Source organism: Haliaeetus leucocephalus, unplaced genomic scaffold, assembly GCF_000737465.1.
Source record: "Haliaeetus leucocephalus isolate CR32 unplaced genomic scaffold, Haliaeetus_leucocephalus-4.0 Scaffold462, whole genome shotgun sequence".
Taxonomy (NCBI): Eukaryota; Metazoa; Chordata; class Aves; order Accipitriformes; family Accipitridae; genus Haliaeetus; species Haliaeetus leucocephalus.
In genome coordinates this window covers 610,111-632,229 of record NW_010972898.1, presented here as the reverse complement: position 1 = coordinate 632,229, position 22,119 = coordinate 610,111, and the positions used below count along the sequence as shown (strand labels likewise).

The 22,119-nt window shown below is 36.8% G+C and overlaps 1 protein-coding gene across 1 annotated transcript in view; it reads left to right on the top strand.

The window, feature by feature from the left end:
- Positions 1-22,119, top strand: part of DIAPH3 (diaphanous-related formin 3) — a 235,852-nt gene that overhangs the window by 25,708 nt on the left and 188,025 nt on the right. Inside the window, exons 3-8 of the mRNA XM_010575244.1 lie at positions 3,436-3,540; positions 12,277-12,407; positions 17,833-17,907; positions 17,991-18,060; positions 18,446-18,582; positions 19,049-19,154. Coding sequence (XP_010573546.1) covers positions 3,436-3,540; positions 12,277-12,407; positions 17,833-17,907; positions 17,991-18,060; positions 18,446-18,582; positions 19,049-19,154 — 624 coding nt within the window. The remainder of the gene's footprint in view (positions 1-3,435; positions 3,541-12,276; positions 12,408-17,832; positions 17,908-17,990; positions 18,061-18,445; positions 18,583-19,048; positions 19,155-22,119) is intronic.

The window sequence follows — 22,119 nt, the reverse complement described above, 5'->3', positions numbered from 1 at the left end:
TTTTTTTCTTTCCCTTTTTTTTTTTTTTTTTTTTTTTTTTTTTTTAATGTGATTAGAAGGTAGATATTTTTTTCAGGAAAACCAAGCTCTTTGTTTTCTCCTTGTTATTTAAGTTCAGAAGTTATTTTTCAGAAAAATTAAAAGAGCAAGTCTGAAGGAAGTGCAGAACTGCTTTAAACAGAAGAATGAACTTTGCAGTAGCTACAGGCTAATGTGAAAAGCTTTTTTTTGTTTGTTTGTTTTCCTTCATCCTTAGGTAGGATATACATGCATTTCAATGTTATGAAAAAAACTTGTGGCATGTTGCAGGCACAGTACTGAAGATGTGATAACTCTCAGGAAACACTGAGAAAGACCTAGCCATATATGTTTTTGAAACTTAAAATGGAATACTTTAGTTTCAGTGTTCTTACATTTGTGTTTATGTAGGTTTTAAAAATACAATTTAAGTATTAAATAAAATACAGCTACCCTTATTAAATATACATGTAAAGTGTATTTTCATTTGAAGCCAGTATTGCTATACAATTACATCCCTGTGGAGAAGAATTCTGAGGCACAGCGTTCCAAAGACATTTATTGGAACTTGCAGAAAACTCCAAATTTATCTGGTAATGTCAAGTTGGACTTGATTTTAGTAATTTACAGTATGGGTTGCCATTTGTGTATCTCAACAGATGTGTTGCCTGGTAATAAGAATAGTCATAAATATGTTGTTGTGTATTTAAAAGAAGGTAATTAATTAAACTGAAATACTACATAAGATGAGAAATACCTGTAACAAGCTAGGATAACAAATGAAAGGCTAGAGGGAATCCTAACATTGTAGTAGTTTTGGCAATCTGATTGATTTTGATTTCCCCCCTCTCCCCCTTTCTAAGCTAAGGAAATGTCTTAGATAAGGCGTAAAGATTTTTGAGCAGTTGTTGAGAACTTAAAATTGTAGTATTTTTCTGGCTTTGAAAGAATTTGTTATTGAAAAAAATTTAAAGAAGTAAATTGAAAAGAACTTCCTTACTTGTCCTTATTTTAAATGCTTTTTAGCAGTCCCCAAATCTTTATGTCCAAACCCATATATCAATGTCAGAATTCAATTGTAAAAGTCCTGCCTAGTTATGTAATTAACTGCTAAATGCTTGACCAATAAATTAAAATATTTAGATTGATTTGTTGTGCAACTGGTATAAATTTTTGGGTTTCCACCTGACCATTTAACAGCATGCTTAACAGCCTTCATGTACCCTTCCTTTGAGCAGACAATTACTTAAGGTTTTTGTTTCTGCAATACTAAAGGCACTACTTTTTGTGGTTGTTTGTGTTCTTTCTCATCTTAAAAAAGCTGCAGTGAATTTTGTAATCTTTGATAGAGACAGGTAACTTTAAATATCTTTCACTTTTTTCCCAAACGGTGTATACACAGAAAAAAAAAATTTCCACTTTTTTATGTCTTGGAAGAAAATGATTTCTTTGCATATAATATATGATCCTAACAGTGTTTTTAAGGTATATGTATTTAAGCCTGGTTTTGTTTTTGTTTAATTTTAGTATGAATATTTGAGCCCATGCAGCATTTTTGGATCATACCAGGTTTCCCATCATTAAATAAATTATAGTATTTTTTTGTTTGCCTTTCATCCAAGAAAAGCTAGAAAATGCAGCATGCCCATTCAAGATAATGCCCACAACATTTGATTTAGTATGAGGTAACTTGCAAAATATTCAGGAATATGTGTGTCCTTATGCACTGCTAGAATTTTGGTTTGGGCCTAAGCAAATAGTTTCTCTGTGAATTTTTTGATCAAAGCAATACACTATTTTGAGGAGCAGAACTATGAGAAAAGATTGATGATGTGTGGCCTCCTTTCTTGCAGCTCGTTTAGATAAAGATGTTTTACATTGACTTTCAGATGTAGGAAGTAATGCAAATAAGCAAGCTAGCTGCCAAGGAGGCAAAATGCTATATTATTATTGCTTGAATGAAAGAACTTTTTACAGCATGCACACTGTACTTATTTGATACTAAAAATATCAAATAATTATATAGTGTATATATAGTATCAAATATACGAATCTGATACTATAAAAACACTATATAGTATCAATAAATAATAAGTAATAATTTAAATGCATACTAGACTGAAGTAAGGATCTTTTTCTAGTCCTTAAAGAAAGGAAACAGTAACTTGTGTGGGGGGGAAATCCAGAATCTACACAAAATTGTCCTAATTGTACTTTGAAGAAGTTCAACTTAAGGGGTCAAGCATTTTCTGCAATGTCTTCTCACAGTTCAGATTTATACAAAACTCTAAATGTTTCTAGGAACTGTGCTTGGTTCTGTCATATTCAATATGGAAACTAGTGAAAGACAAGGAAACAAGTTTCAGTATAGTATAAAATTTTGGTCTTTAGGCTTTTTTTTCTTAAAATTTTAAGGTTATGAGTTTGCTTGCTGTTTGTCTGTCTTTGATTTCTGACTAGGTGAAATAGCCTTGTTATCAAGATGGTTACCCACTGATTTTGTAGTGTTGCTCCTGCCAAAGCTGGTGGGGATTCACCTCGTGAGTCTCAGCTGAAAATAACTGCAGTAATTCTTGATAAGCTTGAGTGACCATAGTAAGGCTGCATGTGCTTGTGCCTAAATTGTTTCTTAAAGCTTTTTTTTTTTTTTTTTTTTTTTTTTACATCCAGCATGATAGGAAATTTCATTCCTCACAGATGTGGAACTGATTACAATGATCAGAGCATTTCTAGGCTGGAACAGAAGTCTCTGTGTCAGAAATGTCAACAAATAGCTGCTATGTGGCTTTGAATGTGCATCTCCTCTTTTTGACCTCTGGGTTTATGTTGAAATGAATGAATTGTGATGGGTTTTTGGTAACAGTTGAAGTTGTTGATTTAATGATGAAATCGTCAAGAATTTGGGCCTTACCTATTGCAAAGGTGAATATTATTTTGGGAACTACTCTCAGCGCAAAGCCGATTCCGCTGCCCAGGACTAAGTATTTGGGAACTGAGGAACAGAATTATAGAACAAATGGATATATCATCAAAAAGATCTTTCTAAGAGACTGGTTTGAGTACATTTATAAATGTTTTAGGAAGTGTTAAATAATGCTTTTCTGTAGTTTAGTGTGTGTGTATGTGAAACTGTAGATGATTTCTAAGAAGAGATTATGCTAGTAATGGTTATGATGCACTTGTTCATCCTGGCATAGTTGACTGGTTTTTTTAGTCTGAGTTGCTAGGGAAGATAGATAAGGATTTTTACGGTAGTTAGTAACATGTAACTTTTGAAAAGTTTTTTGTGTAACAGCTTTCATTTGCTCAAGTTCTTATTTTTGTGTCTTTATTTTTTTAAATCAGTCTCTTATAGTTAAACAACTGTGTTGCTGGATGACATTTAAAGCTTTTTTTTTTCCCCCCCTCCCATTCTAGGAAGATATGAATTTAAATGAAGACAAGAAGATGCCATTGAGAGAAAAGGATTTTAATACCAAAAAAGAAATGGTGATGCAATATATTAGCACTGCTTCGAAGACTGTAAGTAAATTTCTCTGAAGTACACAAAAAAATGACTTAATGTTTACATTATTTCCTACTGGAGAGAAAAAGTGATGCATGCATGTTAGATTCTTTTGACTAACTTTTGTTTCTCATAGACACAAACATTTTTAGAGGGCCCTATCATTATTTTACAAGCTGCAATGAAAGATACTCACTTGTACTTCAGGTGTGTCTTCTGAACACAGAAAAGCATTTCTTTTTGGTAAAGGTGTGGCTATTAGTGGAGATGGAAAGATTCTGGAGAAAACTTCTTGGAAAAGTTTGATGTGAACCTTTCTTCTTTTCTAGCACTGTTAAAAAAGAATTCCTTAACTGATTAGCCTTTTTCATACTTCAGTACAGAATTAATGTTTTGATGCTGTGTAATAGTTGGTAACGAAAGTGTTGCACATGAACCCAATTAGTGTCCATTTTTTACTTATAGGGATAATTATTGGTTGTTTTAGAGAAGCGCAAAGAGTTGTGTACTGGGCAGTTTAAGGATTAGGTTGGCATGTGTACTGGGCAGTTTAAGGATTAAGCTGGCATAAGAAAAACTGCTTAGTTTTTTGCAAAGTGGGGACTGACTCCAGTGCTAAATGTTGCACTGCTAATATTTTCCTTAGACCTTTTGATTGTTTTAGAATTCATATATTTGATTCTTTGACTCTCATTGCTCCATGCATGTAGAGATATAAGTAAAAATTGCCCATATGTAATTAAATACTGAGAAAAGAAGACATTAAATATAGTAATTTAATTGAGGTATTTATCTTATTGTCTACTTCAAATGATGTAGCTTATTAGTGTAATGCTCTAGCACTTTTAGAAAGGTAGATGCCTAGTGCAGGACTGAACTGTCTGGAGGCTATTTTATTTAAGATTAGTTTATCAAAGCTACTAGTCCTTCTGTAGCATAAAAGTTCCTTAGTACTGGAAGATTGGGAGGTCTAGCCTGTTTTTCTGTTTTTAGAGATATTTCATGGGAAATCAGGAAACTACAGGCTAGTAAATCTCACAACATTCTTGAAGTTTCTCAATCCAAAAAAACCCCAGCATGTCAAGGTTTATATGTCATTGATACCCCTAGTCCACACCCATTTTAAGACCTCAGCTGTTTGATCTAAAAAGTAATGTGATAATAGGACATGGCTGGCTCTGCAGAGTTGCTGCATCTGCATTTATTTCTGGAATCTTAGCATCCTGATGATGGTGATGTTAGGACTCTTTCTCAAGAGAAAGGTTTTCGTGTTTTTACTTCCTGATATTTAATACTTGCAACGAACTGAAGCTTATAGCAGAGTAGGTTTCATTGATCCTTCTTTCCGAGTGCCATTTGCAATAAAGATTTGTTTTTTGTCTTTGGTTGTGATCACACTTGTTTTTTGGCAATGGAGCTTCCTGCACTATGCCCAAAGCAGCCATACAAGGTACTCTATCGAAGAGGACAGGTCTGTTTCCTCCCCCGAGGTAGTGATGCCTCCCCCAACAGCATTTTTTTTCCTTTCTGTTCCCCTCCTCCGCTGTCAGCCCACGTATCTCCCTTTCTGCTGTGGGAGATCACTGAAGACTAATTCATGCAGGGAAACTCTTGTCTTTACTGAACTCTGTTTCTACTGTTGTGTTCTCACTGGAAATGACATTCACCCATTGTATAACTGGGAGGAGGTGTTTCTGTGATGCATAGATTGAGCTGCTTGTTACAGTAGTGCTTCAGATGAATTCAGCTTAGTGCTGGAGCTACTGGGATGGAAAACTCCTTCCCTCGTCCTTGCAAACTCTTTGTTCCTGGCATGCTCTTTCACGCCTCAAGTGAGTTGGACTGTCTGAGTGCCTTCTCAGTCTAGAGAGAATAGTGCACTGCATTCCCAGGATACTTGGCTAAATTTTGGTGTACCTTGACTTGATAAAAGAGTGTCATACTTTTTCAGAAGAGCTGAAGTGCCATATAGCTCCTGCCTATTATGTGCAACTAATCCGATCTCGGGTCTTTCTATGAGTGATACTGCAGTAACATCTTTTGATAGTTCATACTTCTCAAACTGTAAGGAGACAAGTACTAAGCTATATCATGTTGGGACAAATATCCTTATTTGCAAATGCTATGCAGAGTACTGAGCAGGTTTCATTTAAAGCAGTTATCATTATAAAAACTATTAAAATGAACAACAGAGTCTGCACCTTGAATGAATTGCTGAAAGTGAAGCAGCCTCAGGTGATAAAAGCAGACTCCACTATAGTCAAAGCTTCATCATTGACCTCACTATCAGGGTTTCTGTTTCTTAGAAATGCACAACTCCTTTCCAATATTTACAAAGCACATCTCTGTTACTGACACATCTAGAAATTATGCTGGGTTTGGTGGGGCTGTGCTCAGGTGCTTGTGTATGGAGTACTGTGAGCTACCTCTGTATGTGTGAGATGTTTAGAATGGATCCATCACTTAAGGACTCAAAGTTACTTAGAAATAAGCAGAGTTCTACTGACATGCATTGTCCAATACTCATTCATTTCACTCCACTTTGCTTAGACACTTCTTGAACAGTTAGCTTAAAGCATGCTTCTGTATATATGTCTGCGTATGTTTGTAAGTATGCTGTTACCATCACTCTTTATAATGTGTTCAGGGGTTCCCTGTAGAAGAATTGCTAAGAATAAACAGTCTTGGGGTTTGGGATACTAGTAGTACTTACTGAAAATCTGAATGATAGCAAAAATTGTATGCTTGGAAGAATTCTGCTCAAGTGCCTCAGTATTCTGCTAGTACTTTCTTGTTTTCTTGTAATGTATAGTGTTTAGATGAAGCCTTATTTCTTCTCTTAAAAACCTTATCTTAGAGAAGTATATCGCATATTGTTTAACCATCATGGCTTGGAAATCTTGAATGAAACTTCTGTCTGCTGTGGTGTCATGTCTTATTTGTCAGGAAACAGTTGGAGAAGGGAACAACAGTTGTGTTTAAAGGCTATTATGTGAGTGTGAATTCTCATCTACCAAAAGCAGTGTTGTTCTGCTTGTTGTTAGAAATTGTTATGTCCAATGTATTTTCTGTGATTTTGTAGCTGTTTGTATGTATTATGATTATCTGAGGTTAGAAAGTGTCACATTTTTAAGTGCTATATAAACACATACAAAGATGTTCCAGCCCAGAAAAGTTTTAAAAATCAATTTCCATGGAGTTAATACTCAAGTGGAAATAAAAGCAGCATTGCTATAATGTTACTCTACCATAAGTTTTGCTGTTCTGTATGTTGAACACACGCAAACTGGGTTTTTAAAGTGAGTTTTCTTCACAAGATTTTGTTTTTGTTGTGCAGCTTACTCGCTTGTAATGTTTTAACTGAATTAATTAATGCTGACTTCATACTGCATCTGCTCACAGACCAGTTGTTCTTCAGTTGAGCAATTAAATTTCTAGAGGCACTGATGCCTCAAGTTATTTCCTGTTTCTCAGTTAACTCGAGCATTTTGAACTTAAGCAGCTTTTCCCATGCTGAAATATAGCTAATATAATCAGTTTCACAATTGGTACCAAATGCAGCTCTCATTTTATTTAAGCACTGGCAGATGTATCATATTGTTATTATCTTGCAGAACCTTGGTATAACTATGAATAAGTGGTACTTGGTACTGTGGGTATGTTGTACAGACATTCACAGTTTATTGGCATCTTTTGCATAGGGTAATATTTAGGTGGGGAACTGAGTCTGAAACGGAATGGCTGGTTACTGTCTGGATGTTGATGTGAGTCTCCATTGCTTGTGACACTGTCTTCAGATGGGTCAGATGAGACTCTCTGAAATGTCATTCTAGTGAATTCTTATAGTCTGACTAGGCTTTTGTCCCATGTGACTTTTCCACCGCACACATTGCTATTGATGATATTAAATTACTTCCAAAATATCTTCTAACCATGTTAACTATATGTTCTGTCCATATGACTGCCCTATATGACTGTTTCTGCATCAAAAGAAAGCAATTTTACTGACTATTTATAAGTATCTTAGTTATACCCAGCTTGATCAATTTTATAGCAGGAACTGCTGGGGGAAGTCACTGGAAATGACAGATTCTCCATCCAGGATATTAATCCATATGCTTAGGCATACAAGTAGTGCTTATCAACTAGTCTATGCACAGCAGGAGCTGCCAGGAGAATTTCTGGGACTTTTTGAAGTTTCCAGCTGGAGAGCTCCTGTAACATTTAGTTAAATACTTTGTCGTGAAGGCTGCTAGGAGTTTGTTTGGTCATCTTCTCTCTAGTCAGTCCATTATCTCATCTATGCAGAGAGCAGCTGGGCAGATCCAGGATCACACGGGGAACTGTACGTGCTGCATGTGCATGCAGACACGGCCCTGATCCCCTGTTACACCACAGTTGTAACAATTTCCTCCTTATATCACAGCCGTAACTCAAATTCCCCTGATCGTGCCTTAGAGGTATGTATTGTCTAGTCTTAAAATGTTTGGGGATTATTGTAACAGGATATCGCAACCGTATATAAGCTCTTGAATAACCAGACAGAAACCCTTGTTGCCAGTTCCCCTTAAGCCAATGAATTTGTAGTGTTTTGGGCAACTCATGGTGTACTACCTTTTACCTTTCATGTTTTATCAAGTCTGTTATTTAGTTCTTAATGTTATGAATGCTTTTTTGTTTTGTTAAGGATCTTCTATGTTTGGCTTGGAGATACTCTCCAGTTGTTTTTTCATTCCTCTTTAGATATAGCTGTGTCAAAGCTGTAGGGGAGCTGAGCATTCTTACCTTATAGAAGTGCAAGCAATTATACCATCTTGGTGAGGAGCGTAAATTGTTTGTGGAATATGTATTGGGTCTGGCTGAGATGGAGTTAATACTCCCCATAGCAGCCCTCAGCACTGTGCTCTGCATCAGTAGCTAGAAAGGTGTTGATAGCACACCAGTGTTTTGGCTACAGCTGAGCAGTGCTGGCACAGCATCAAGGCTGTCTCTCCAACATTTTTGCCCCCCCTCAATGGCAGGCTGGGGCAGGGCAAGATCTTGGGAGGGGACATAACCAGGACAGCTGACCTAAACCAACCAAACAACTAGATGTTTTTGAGGAGGTGGTGTTCTGTTCGTGGCATTACCAATACATACTGTTAGCTCTTGGACCCAGAGAATATCTGAAGAGATTAAAGTAAGTTCCCTTGCTGTAGGGCCTTTCTGACTTGAGTATTATGTGCCTATGAACTAAACACAGAACATGAAAGAAAACTGAAGACACTGAGTTTCTTTTTGTCTGTGAGAACATTTATTGTTATGGATTTTTTTTTTTTTCTCTGGGTTTCCTAGATCTCAAATTCTAAGGCTCCCATCAACCCTCATTCCTTCCTGGCTATCTCATCTACTTTTTTGTGGAAAATAGTTATCGGAAGTGACTCTTGTATTTAAGCAAATAGTGATCTCCATCAATTCAGTGGCATGTTTGGAATGACATTCCACGTACTATGTGTGGTGTACCAAAATACAGCATGAGATGCTATATTTTCAGGGTAGTTCCTGGCAGTAGTCTGTTCTTTGGCAATCTGGAACATCCATTTCTCAAATCTGAGGAAATATAGTTGGAGTGGAGAGGTAGTATAGCCCCCAGTAGCCCCCCCAATGTTCTCTTATCACAGAGTGTCATGGTCTAAGCCCAGCCGGCAGCAAAGCACCACCAAGCTGCTTGCTCACTCCTCCCCCCTGGTGGGATGAGGAGAAAATATAAAGAAACGCTCATGGGTCGAGACAAGGACAGGGAGGGATCACTCACCAATTATGGTCACAGGCGAAAGACAGGCTCAACTTGGGGAAGAAACAAAATCAATTTAATTTACTACCAATCAAATCAAAACAGGATAATGAGAAGTAAACCCAGCCCCGAGCACCCCTTCCCCCAGCCCTCTCTCCTCCCGGCCCACCCCCATCCCGGTTCTCTCCCCCTCCCGCCTCCGAGCGGCGCAGGGAGACGGGGAATGGGGGTTGGGGTCAGCCCGTCACACCTTGTCTCTGCCGCTCCTTCCTCCTCAGGGGGAGGAGGACTCCGCGCTCCTCCCCTGCTCCGCCGCGGGGTCCCTCCCACAGGAGACAGTCCTCCATGAACTGCTCCAGCGTGGGTCCTTTCCATGGGCTGCAGTCCTTCAGGCACAGCCTGCCCCAGCGTGGGCTTCCCCAGGGAGCGGCGGCCACCTTGTGGGGCCTCCACCCCCTGCTCCAGCGTGGGCTCCTCTCTCTCCGGGCTGCAGGTGGGCCTCCGCTGCCCCGCTCCCCTCCGCGCGCTGGGGGGACACAGCCTGCCGCCTGGTCTCCCCACGGGCTGCAGGGGCATCCCCTCCTTCCTCCCTGCCCTCGGGATCTGCACAGGGGTTCCTCTCCCATCCCGATCCCCCGACTCCCGGCAGGTTTCCCCTCTGGAATCTGTTCTCCCAGAGGCGGGCCCGGCCCCCAGCCGGGGAAGCTTCCAGCAGCTTCCCGCAGGAGCCGGCCCTGCAGACCCTACCCCGCTACCAAAACCCTGCCACACAAACCCAAAACACAGAGTCATAGAATGGAATGATTGAGACCAGAAGAGACCTCTGGAGATTGTCTTGTCCAACCCCTTATTTAGTCCGTTTTTTAATATCTCTGATAGAGGAGACTGTACAATCTGCCTGGGCAACCTGTTCCAGTGCTTTAACAGCCTCATGGTTAAAAAAAACAAGGGGGGAGGGGGGGAATTTGTGTTTATGTCTGTTGTTTAACTAATTTCCTGTATTTCAATTTGTGCCTCTTGTCCTTTCACTGATAGGGTTCCCCTGAGCCTTCTCTTCTCGGTGCTAAACAATGCCAGTTGTATCAGCCTCTGCTTGTAAAACAGATGCTCCTTTAATTGTATCCACAACCCTTTTGGAAGTCATTCCAATATGTCCATGTCTCTCTCATGCTGGGGATCCCAGAAGTGGACACAATACTCCAGGTGTGTCTCATCACCACCGAGCTGAGTTGAAGGATCATCTCCCTTGACCAGCTGGTGATGCACTTCCCTATGGTCGACTTGTCATCCACGAGGACCCTCATTTTTTCCGCCACAAACCTACTTTCCAGCTGGTTAGCCCCAACATGTGTCGGTGCATGGGAGTATCCCTCTTCAGTTTCAGTTTTTAACGTTTCCTGTTGTGGAACTCCCTGAAATTCTTCTGCCCATTTCTCCTGTCTGTTGAGGTCCCTCTGAATGGCAGCACAGCTGTCTGGTCTGTCAACCATTCTTCCTGTTTTTTAACTTCACCTCTCTGCTAGAAACTATTTCATCACATTCTGCTTCAGGAGGAGAAAAGTTCAACTGCTGACTTAAGCCACTAGATAATCAAGTATTATTTAGTAACTCTCTTTATTGCTACATGACAGAATAGTTGTGCTTCTGTTCTCGAAAAAAGAGTCTTTCCAGTGAATTAAGTCAAATATAGGTTTTATACCCCACTGTATGCCTCTTTTTTGGAATTTAGATATGTTCTGTAGAAAATATATCTATCCTTCTTCATGTCATAAATAGATATTGGGTTGAGTAGACTTATTTTCCACTGTCTACAAATTTTTTCTTTGCTGCTACTTAAAAAAAAAGGGGGGGGGGAGGAGGATACTCTTAAGAATAGGGTCAATGCCTCTTAGATTTGCCATTTTAGTTGCAAATTGTAGAACTTCATTAGTTCAGTATAACCATTGCTTTGTTTAAAACAATGGATACAATATACCCTTTAGAAGAGTCATTAATAACTTGAGTTTACTTTAAGCAACAATTGACACCACAGATACAATGATGAGTCAAAGCCAGTGTCTTTCAACCTATATTGCTTGGAACAGAAAATATCTTGTTTACACAAAACTACTTTTGCAGTGCTGCATTAACTTGCTATTGCATTTTCATTTCTATCTCCATTCTCCATGTTCTCATTTGCCTTCCCACCTGCCAAAAAGAGCAAAATCCAAAAAAGCAAGGCAAAATCCAAACCCAAAGGTTGAGTAAGTGTCCTTATATTATTGCATCAGTAGTCATATTTGTGTTGCACTGCATCCTTACAGATGGCAAATAGAATAAATAAGGAGCTGGGATTTATCTTTAGAACATCAGTGGTTCTAACAAAGTCTTTTTTTTCTTTTTTTTATTTTTTAAGTTCTTTTGCTTTATCCCTTAGAGCCAAAGCTAGTCTGTTTTTATAATCCCAGTCTCATATACTAGTCATCTGAAGGACCTTTAAGGGAAAAGTGTTTTACAACATTATCTGCAAGAAGTCAAGTTACTGCAATAACATCCTGACTACTCTTCTGGTGTGCTGGTTCTTCCCTCTGTATTCTCATATGACTGCAGTCACCTTTCTGGACGTGTGCTCTGTGATCTTTTCAGAGCAGCTCAGAATTGTTTTTCTCTTCTGTTGAGTATTGAAAATTAAGAAGTTTGCAATGCATAAACAGAATCGATTCATTACAAAAATTGTATTTTACTGAGTGTGCATGACATTTCTACATTTGATGCCTGCTGCTTTTAACTACTGATTATAAATTTGTTCATAAATTGACAAAAATTTAGTCAGCATTTAACATATATAGTAGATTGACAACCAACAGTTACAGGTTTAGGACTAAATTATATCTTTTTTCTCCCCTGTTTTTTCAAGGAACAGAAATGAAGGTTAGCCATTAATAATTATTCAAATTCTATATATGCCAAATAAAAATGAATGTTTTTTTCTGTATTTCAGGGAAGTCTCAAGAACAGTCGAAAAATTTCACCCCAAGAGTTTATTCAGGAATTAAAATCTGGGTCAACAGATGAAAGACTAGTCACTTGCTTAGAATCTCTCCGTGTGTCCTTGACTAGTAATCCTGTCAGGTAACATCATTAACACATATTGCAAAGATTAATCATATTCTTTTTTCTTAATGGATTAAAATTAATGGATCTGTAGATATGCATGTTTCAAGGTTTTCCAGTTAAAGTATGCATTAGTGAATGGTTGTACCTTTTTTCTTCTTTTTTTTTATTGATTATGTATCTTCTGTAGATCTATTTTTCAGTAGAGTTCACTGGTCTGTACAAGGTCATGCTAAGAGAATGTAAAACAAGTGTAGTGCAGAGCAGTTCACTTTGTTTTCTAGTGCTAAATAGTCATAAGTATTTTTCATTTTTATTTTTTTTTAATGTTCTCTTAACTCTTTAATCTTTTAACTTAATTTGTTAAGGTGAGAGAGAGAGAAGTGAGAGTTAATGGGAGATAGGCACCTTGGTGTAAGTTTGTGAGCCAGAAAACATATATGTTTTTAATTGTGTGGTCCTCCTTCTGTCCAGTGTGCTTTAGACTTTCTTGCTGCCTTCTAGTAATTTTTGCTGTGTCTGTGGGGTTTATCTAGACAGAAGAGAGCACAACATTAGTTTACCTGTACTTTTTTTTAAAAAGGTTAACTCTTCAGTAATCATAACTCTAACACTGATATCAGTCCTTACATTTAATTTTTATTTGATCCATGCAGCTTGATTTATGGATGCTGGCTTTATTTTATTAAATTATATTTTTTTCTATTCTACTCTGTTTACAACCCTTTGTTTTAGAGTTCCTATTTAAGCCAATGGTTGAACACATGACCTTGGGAAACTGTTTTGGATTTAGTGTAAAATAATGCAAATGCAATGTTGGGGATGCTTATGATGGTACATGATTAAAAAAGGATGAGGCAACTTTCTTCTTTCTGCATCTGGCTTGGCAGAGTTGCTGATGTGGGTCTTCTGTATGGGTGTTTGCTTCTTTCCTTCTATTAATTTATTTTTGAATTGGATTTTCTTATTTAGAATATGTAATGGTTCACATGGGAAGAAACATGCTTTACATTAACCTGAGTTCTTTTTTACAGAAGATACACCTCCTCTGTGAATGTGAAGCTACTTTTTGATATAGTATTGCTTCCCCTTCTTTATTTAAAAAAAACCCAAACAACCCACAACCCCAGAGATTTTTTTTATTTACACTTATGTTGATTTAACAAAGAAAACTTTGCTTGTTAGTACTCATCTGGAAATAGAAACACAAAGTGTATGAAATGTGTGACAATTTAAATTTAGAGCACTCTTTCTGTTGTTGATGTGACTCTGTTTTCGATATGACTGGATAGATGCCCTTTGCTGCCCCTTTCCCACACACCAAGAGAAAAGCCAATCCCCCTCCCCCCAAAAACCTAAACAAACCAAAACCCATGATCTTGGTGAGGTGCTAGTTCCGCCTGACAGCACAGTACTATGTGATAGGACATGAAGGGGCGAGGAAAGTGGAGAAATGGTATCAGAATAAGGAGTGTGGAGGCCACTATGAGGGAGCAGTGTTGGTCTATACTTGAGGCATTTGATAGAGAATGCAAGTTGAAGCGGCCTGTGGTGTTGTAATAGAGCATCTGATCAATACCAAAAGTCTGGTGATCAATATTATCTGGAAGAACGAAGTACAGAAAGTTAGGAGTTTTACAGCAATGAAATATTACGAAATTTTGGACTAAGTAGGTTTTCCACATGTTTCAGTAAGGAAAGGATTGAAATCTGTAGATACATGTTACGAGTACAGGCAAAAGAGCAAGTGCTTTTTGCATGGACAAATGGAAAAATGAATGTTTTCATAAGCTTAGTGTATTTTATGTCAATCCTTCAAAGCATGCTAGAAGGGTGTGATGCATTGTTGATATCAAAATATTGCATTGATACTTTTGAGAGATTAGTTTCTTTAACTTATTCGTACAAATAGTTCTAGATTGCACCACTGGATTTAACTTTGTTTAGTCAAATATAAACTATGGTAGGTAGAAGATTTGACAGTTGAATCTAAGTCCTAACTTGACATAATTTATTAAAATTTAACTTCAATTTGAAATATTAAGGAGAATGTAAGAGACAACATAAGAGAACTGTAATGCTTGGATCGGAGTAAACCCCATTATTAAGTTATTGGATGTATGGCCAAGAATAGGTCTGAATTTGAGAGGTTTGTGTTGCAAGGAGAGTGACTGTGTCTTGCAAAAACACCAGAGAAGAGGTATTTAAGTAGGCAGCAGTTTCATACAAAAAAAATAAATCTCTACTATTTGTCTGTGAATGCATTTTAGTCTACAAATCAAAAGAAGGATCACAACCAATAGTACATATGGGTTCTGAAACAGTCTTCTGGTGTGTTAAGTGGTGTTGAAAAAGACTGTTAAGATAGACCTCACTAGGCTTAAACAGAGCATTTTAAAATAGCCTTAGTAAAAAAAAAAAGTTCTTCCATAAGTCTTATATACAAAAATCACAAAAATGTAACAGCAGCACACTGTTATTCACACTAAAAATTTGTGGAGTAAACATTTTTAAACCATGTCCCCTTCTTTATAATGAGTAACAACAGTTGATGTTCATTGGATGAAGATATTTGTGACCTTGATTTTTCCTATCAGCAGCCAGATCTTTGTGTAAGAACTTGCTTTGACACATAAATACTAAACTTCAGTCCAGCTGCTATAAATCAATGATTATTTTTAACTCCAGCTTCATATGATATGGACAATGAGAAATAGCTGATGAAGCTTTGGGATTTTATTTTGTGCATGTATAATACCTAAAAATAAATTTATGCTTTTTTAACAGGATGAGAATTAAATTTAGATTGGATCTAGCCTGACAATCTTCACATTTGTGGGCTGTGATCTTTTTGACAATATATAATAATTTAGGTTTTTTTGCTGTTTTTCCAATTACTATACTTTAATCAACCTCTTAATCTCCTTGACATTTCAGTTTCTAATGCAAGAACTGGTTCTACAACATTGTTTTCAATTAGTTGTTTTTGTAAACTGTATTTTTAGTTCACAGAGAAAATGTGAATCAAGTGATAATGAGTAGTTTGATCCTGGTACTTAGAAAAATACGTTGAAATCTATGGCTTACTGCAAAAAGTAGTATTTATTTTCCATCAGTATAAAAAGAAAGCCTTAAAAGTGGTCTTGGTCACTATTCTTCAGGTAAATAAATGGGGTGGTTTTACCTCACAGTTGCCAACACAATTCATCAAAAGTGGTTCCATGATCTAGCTGTGCATAGTATACTGATAACTAGTTATCTACGACTATTTCTTCTCCTTTTGTATAATAGTTGCAACAGATTTGGCTCTTTTCATGAAGAGGACATTTTTAATAAATTGAAAATAAGGGCACTGATAGCTTGGTGTTTTCTCAGACTGACAAAAAGCTGAGTGTTTGCCCTGGATAGTGTAAGTAATCTTTGTTCTTTTGCGGAAGCACAGGAAAGGGCAGTAATACTGCGACAGTATTTTAGGTGCTTGATCATTCTCAGTATCCTCAGCTGCTGGATGTATGACAAAGCGGCTGCGCACAATTCTGTCTAATACAAAATGTGCTAATAAGTGTCTGGTAGGATCATCTTTAGGTCAGATATGGCCAGTTATACCAAAACCAATTGACAGTTATTTGCCTAATCTGTTTCAGAATGAAACACCCATCCAGGAAGAAGAAAAACTATTTTCATATATATTTACATATAAACATATAAAAGCATGTGATCTGGTTCTCTCTTTTTACAATTTTAAGTCCATTACAGTTTTGTATCTAGCAGATACAAAGAACTGTTTAATCCCATCCTATGACGGAACTGGAACTACTATGTATTTCAAAAGAGCTATTGTATCTCCCTCATGTTACTTCCAACAGAATACCTTATTTGTCACTAGTAAGGTCCTACCATTATAGGAATATATAAATATTCTGGTTACTAATCCAAAGTAGTGATAAATAAATATTACCCAATGTGTGCAATGATATGTAAATATACAAAACAGAGAAAACAATGGAGAGGCTATAATACAAGTAAAGTAAACATAATTTTTTTACTAATTCTGATCAATGTCTTGATGTTGAACTTCTGATGTTGCAGAATGGATGCTTCCCTTTTGTGTAAAAGACTGTTTTGTTAATACACAACAAGAGATTTCCTCAGCTTAAGCTTTTTTAAGTAATAATTTAAAGAATGCACAGAAACTATTGGTACTACACCCACAACAGAATCCATGTTTTGGTGACGAAGATGGTGAAAAGTATTACATCTTCATCATGCTAACTGTATTTTTTCTAAATAGAGATGGTTCTGTAATCTGTTAATAGATAAAAGTAATATGCTAATTCAAAAGTGGAAAAAGGATGGAAGAGATGCCCATTAGAAAATTATTTTCTGTCTCGTTGGCCAAAGACAATGATAAGAGATCCAAGGACTTGTCTTACGGCAGTAGCACAGAAAGCTGACTAAAGGTGTCAGGAAATAGTCCTGCCTCTTATGGAACGAGAAGAGTATTCACGTACCTGTCAATTCATTCCATAATTGAATATTATAACTTCACCCTTTACAAAAGAAATTTCCTGAGGAAATAGTCTCTACAGTTTGTCTGCTGTATATGTAATTTTGTTTGTAGCCAACTTCTCCTTCCTTCTGTGGGACTTTGTTAGAAGTTCGAAGTTTAAAATATCTGTGCCTTACACAGACAATGAAGTCTAAAGAGCAAAATATTCCTTGTGTTATGACTATGAATGACAGTGTTATCTGTGAACTTTAGGGTCAGGTAATTGATCAAACATCATAGTTTCAGCAAGACCAACAGCTGCTATCAAAGGGATGGCTGCGGTACTGCTGTCAGTCATGCTGTTACTTGTATTTGATATCAAGAGGTTTTGAGCAATAGTAAACAGGACCATGAAGCAGCTGTCTCATGTAGAAGAAACATGCTGAGGTTTAACCTTCCCAAAAGATAGCTTTGGCAATAGCTGAAATTTTAAATTTTTGTTATGTTCACTTTGAGATATTCCTATGGATTAATATCTCAGGCAGCCACTTCTGCAATTCCTTTTGGCCTTTCCTTCTCTGCCATTTACAGTTAGATTCTTACCTTTTCAGGAGACCCTAGAACAGTGTGTAGTAGAAATTTTTTTGTTTTCTTCCCTTCCCTTGCAAGGGTTTTTTAATTACAGTTCTGTGCCAGAGAATGTATAATTGTTAATTTAAAAATTAAAATTACTAAATTTAATGGCTACTGTAATTTTTTAATCTTTTTTAATTTGTTATCTAATTGCATCAATGAGTGAATGGAATGCCTCCTGATCATCTGTTGAGTAAAGAGTTGATTTGAGGTTTTAAAATGATCCAGTTATACTGCTTTTATTTATGCTGACAATTTTCATTCATTGTAATTAGTCTTTGAAATGTCAATTTTTTTAATGTCTTTTTTCTTTCTCCCTAGCTGGGTTGAAAACTTTGGTCGAGAAGGTCTGGGGCTGCTGTTGGATGTTTTGGAAAGATTGGTTGAGACAAAAAAGTAAGGATGATTTCATATAAAATTGCTAGCTTTTCTTAATATGTAAACAGCATTTAATCACACTAAATTTTTTATTTATTCAGCCAGGACAAAGTTGTGAAGAGGAGTCAGCATAAGGTTATACAGTGTTTGAGAGCCTTCATGAATAATAAGGTAGGGGATTTTATTTAATCTGGAAATCTAAATTTCTATGGTTCAATCAGATAATGTGTATGATCAGTGGGTATAAACCTGTGCAATTTGGAGAAGTGGTGTGTGTTGGTCAACTGTGGCTTGAAGTTCTTTCTGCTGCCACTTCCTTTCTATGGAAATATACTCAGAGAATAGTGTAAACTTCTGATGCTGATGTATGCCTTTATTACAGAATAAGTGACCCGTTTTGGACTTTTCACTCATTTAATTTTTTTAATTAAGTATTTGGTGGACATAAATATAATTTGAAATATTTACTTGAGGGAACCGTTGCTTTCACTAGCTATTTGATACAGTCATTTGGAGTCCCTCTGACTCTCCTTACAACTGTTCTTCTGTTGTTTAGTATGGATTGGAAAGAATTTTAGGAGAAGAGAGGAGCCTTTTGTTGCTGATCAAAGCAATTGATCCCAAGCAAACTAACATGATGACGGATATAGTTAAACTCCTTTCTGCAATGTGCATTGTTGGAGAGGAAAACATGTAAGTACAGTATTTAGCCAGAAACAGTAAGGTAATTTTATGATATCCAAAATTATAGTTATACCTGAATGAAATGCTAAAATGTTCAATTTAAGTTTGAAAGTAATATCTGTACTATGTTGTCACTTTTCAGAATACCTTTGTCTGTGATTTTTATTATGGTCATATCAATAAGATTTTTCTTTTTGACATGTGGATGTACTGATTAGATGGAAGTATTTATACAGCCATTCTTTTGCGTAAAAATCTTTTAGCATTACTTTTAAGGTATCTTAACCATTGTAATCCAGTAAGTCATTCTTTGGCTACAAAAGTCTCCAAAGGAAACAAGTAATGCTTAAACCTCCTAAATTTGTACGCAAGAAATTGAGGCAGGTGAATAGTTTGGCAACATAGCTCTTCAGATAACAAATGAACAGCAAGGTTAAATATCTCTCCTGAGTGAAATGCTTTTCTTTTCTTACAGCCTTGAAAAAATTTTGGAAGCTGTAACAGCAGCAGCAGAGGAAAGGAATGTTGATAGATTCTCTCCTATTGTGGAAGGTCTTCAGGATAACTCAGTTCAGCTGCAAGTAAGCAAATTTTTTTCACAAACCTCTGCAACAAGTAAAAATAAAATTACTTATTTTTCTGCATTGAACAAGTCATTACAATAAAAAGGAGGAAGGATACTGTTTCAAATAAGGGTCAAATTTTTGGAATGTTGTTTATAATGTTATCTTTTAAAATGCATTGTGAGAAGATTCAGTGTTGAGAACACAGAGGTGTTGCAGGTTAATTTGTTGATTTCTATTCGCCCGAATCTTACAGACTTTGGGAGTTAAATTTATACTTCCTTTTAAAATAAAACATGAGTCATATATTCAGATGCAAAAAGATTATTTCACTTCTGACGATATTTGCTGAAACTTAAAGATTAATAATAGTAAAAAAGCAAGTTTTTAGGCAACTGCTTTTTATAAATAATGTTTAAATCAGCAGAAAATCTGTTCCTCATGCCCACTTTATGATTTCATAAAATTGCAACCAGACAGTCTGAGGAAAGAAATCTTTCACCTTATTTTCAGTTTGCTTCAGTTGGATATAGAGTTTACTGCAGAAAGACACAAAGTATTATAGTGCATTTGAATGATCATTATACATCATTGGTCTAAGAGTGTAAATATTAGCTCCTGTTGATTTTTATGTAATTCAGTAATTAACTGAATGCTTTTCATAATTGTTATTCTTTGTGAATATTACAAAAATGGTAAAAGATGAATCTCAAGTTTGAAAGAAGTGATTGTGTTACTCCACTGTCACCTTTTGTTTTAAATAGTCCATGTCTGACAGTAAAGATTGCTGTTTGTTTCATGTGTCTCACAGAAAAGCTAACCATAAAGGAACATTTGAAGGTGGGGAATAATTTGTAGTTGAATTATGCCGGTACCGATGGGATTCTCTTTTGAAAAATTGTCCCTCCTTTCTTACTCTTTCTATCTTATAATCATAGAATGGTTTGGGTTGGAAGGGACCTTTAAAGATCTTCTAGTTCTAACCCCCTTACCACGAGGGGGCATCTTTCACTAGTTAGGCTGCTCAAAGCCCCGTCCAACTTGACCTTGAACACTTCAGGGATGGGGCATCCACAACTTCTCAGGATACAATTGGCGCTCTCAGCTGCAAGCACACATTGCTGGCTCATATCTAATTTTTCATCTATGAATACCCCCAAGCTCTTCTCTGAAGGGCTTGTCTCAATCTGTTCATTGCTCAGCCTGCAGTTACACCGGTGATTGCCTCAGCCCAGATGTAGGACCCTGCACTTGGCCTTGTTGAACTTCATGAGGTTCACATGGGCTCACTTTTCCAGCTTGTCAAGGTCCCACTGGATGGCACCCCTTGATGCTCTCATCTTCAGCTTCCTTTTATGTAATTTCATGCCTCTTCATTCTAGAATAAAGCTTTTTACAGTTACAATTACTTATTTACCTTTTTTATTTGTAGCCTCCTAATAAGTTGGTTTCTAACCCTAGTAGGTTAGATATTAATTTGTAGTATAACTTGTTGAGTAGACAGTCTTTCTTTTTTACCCAGTATTGTGAAAATCAGTACCAAAATACTTTTTCTGAAGTGCATTCTAGAACATACATTCTAGGAGTGCTAAACTGAGGTCAAGGTAATATCGTACAAAAGATGAAGGAGACAGAAGATTACTATCCAGCATAAAGTCAGTTAAAATCAGTTACTTTGATTTGACAAAGGAATGTCACTTTGTTTCTTTTGTTTGCTTTTTTTGTTGTTGTAGTGTGCATAGGTATCTCTGTCTTATCTGTCCTGAGCAAGAGATCTGATAGCAAGATTATTTCTTTTTCCTTTTCTGTAAATCTTGCTGTCATAGACATAGCAGGAATCAGTTACTGTGATAGAACAAATTCAGCTTTGAATTACTGCTCAGTTTTCTGGCAGTAGGAATAGATAGCCACAGTGTAATTTGCCAGGTGAGATGATAACTGAAGGAAGGACAATCCTCTAATTCAAATATCTTTTTTTTTTTTTTTTTTTAATCTTGCAGATGTTTGTTTATCTCAGCATGGATTTTTTACACTGAGTTAAAAAGTTTTGAATGAAAACCAAATCAAAGAATTTATGGATTCTCTAGTTCCTTCCTTTGCTTCAATCTTGAAGATTTCTAAATGCCTGAATGCATATTGTACTCCATTACCAATGATGATAGTCAAAGTTGCTTAGGAACCTCAGACAGTCACCTTCAGGGTCAAGTAGGCTCTCCCCCCAGCAGTAATTTTTATTGGCTGGAAGTGTGGGATATTTTATTTGTTCTTATATTTCATTTGTTTTTTGTTTTTAAAAATGTATCAGGTTCATATTGTCTTCATATAGAAGATGTTCATTCTGGCTTAGTGCAGAAAGATTTGTGTCGTGTCGTGTCGTGTCCCCCCCCCAATTTGTGTATTTTGCTAATGTATTGAAAATTGTAGCAATTGCCTTGAAAGGTCAAAAACACTTTATGTTGGCAAGGCTGGAGTGGGGCTGGAAAGTGGCTGTAAGAAGAACTGTAGAGTAATAATTTTTTTCTTTGAGCAGTGGCTGGGGAGCTTTGTTTAAGACTCAGTTTACAGTTAAGATTAGCAAGAGAGGGAAAAGCTTTGAGTTCCAGTAGTAGTGGGACTGGAAAGGGACTGTAGAAGGGAAGTGTAGACTGTAAGACAACAAGTTTCCTGTTTCCCAAGGCTTTTGAGTCTGCATTTTCCAGATTGGATATAAATTTGTAGGAGTGGATCCTTACCTTAGATATTTTTGCAGGCATCGTTGCAGTTCTTCAGTATTAAATTTAAATATAACATCTCATATATTTCTATTCTCTTCTGGGGTCTCAGTTTCATTTAGATTTTAAGGTGAATGATGTTCAGCTAAGTTCCTATTCAGTATGGGGTTTTTTTGTTTTTTTTCCCTCCATATTTTGGCATCCTGGAGATAGTAGGCAATATGAATTTGGGCCAGGCGTGCAAGCCAGGACAATATAACATTTGTCTCACT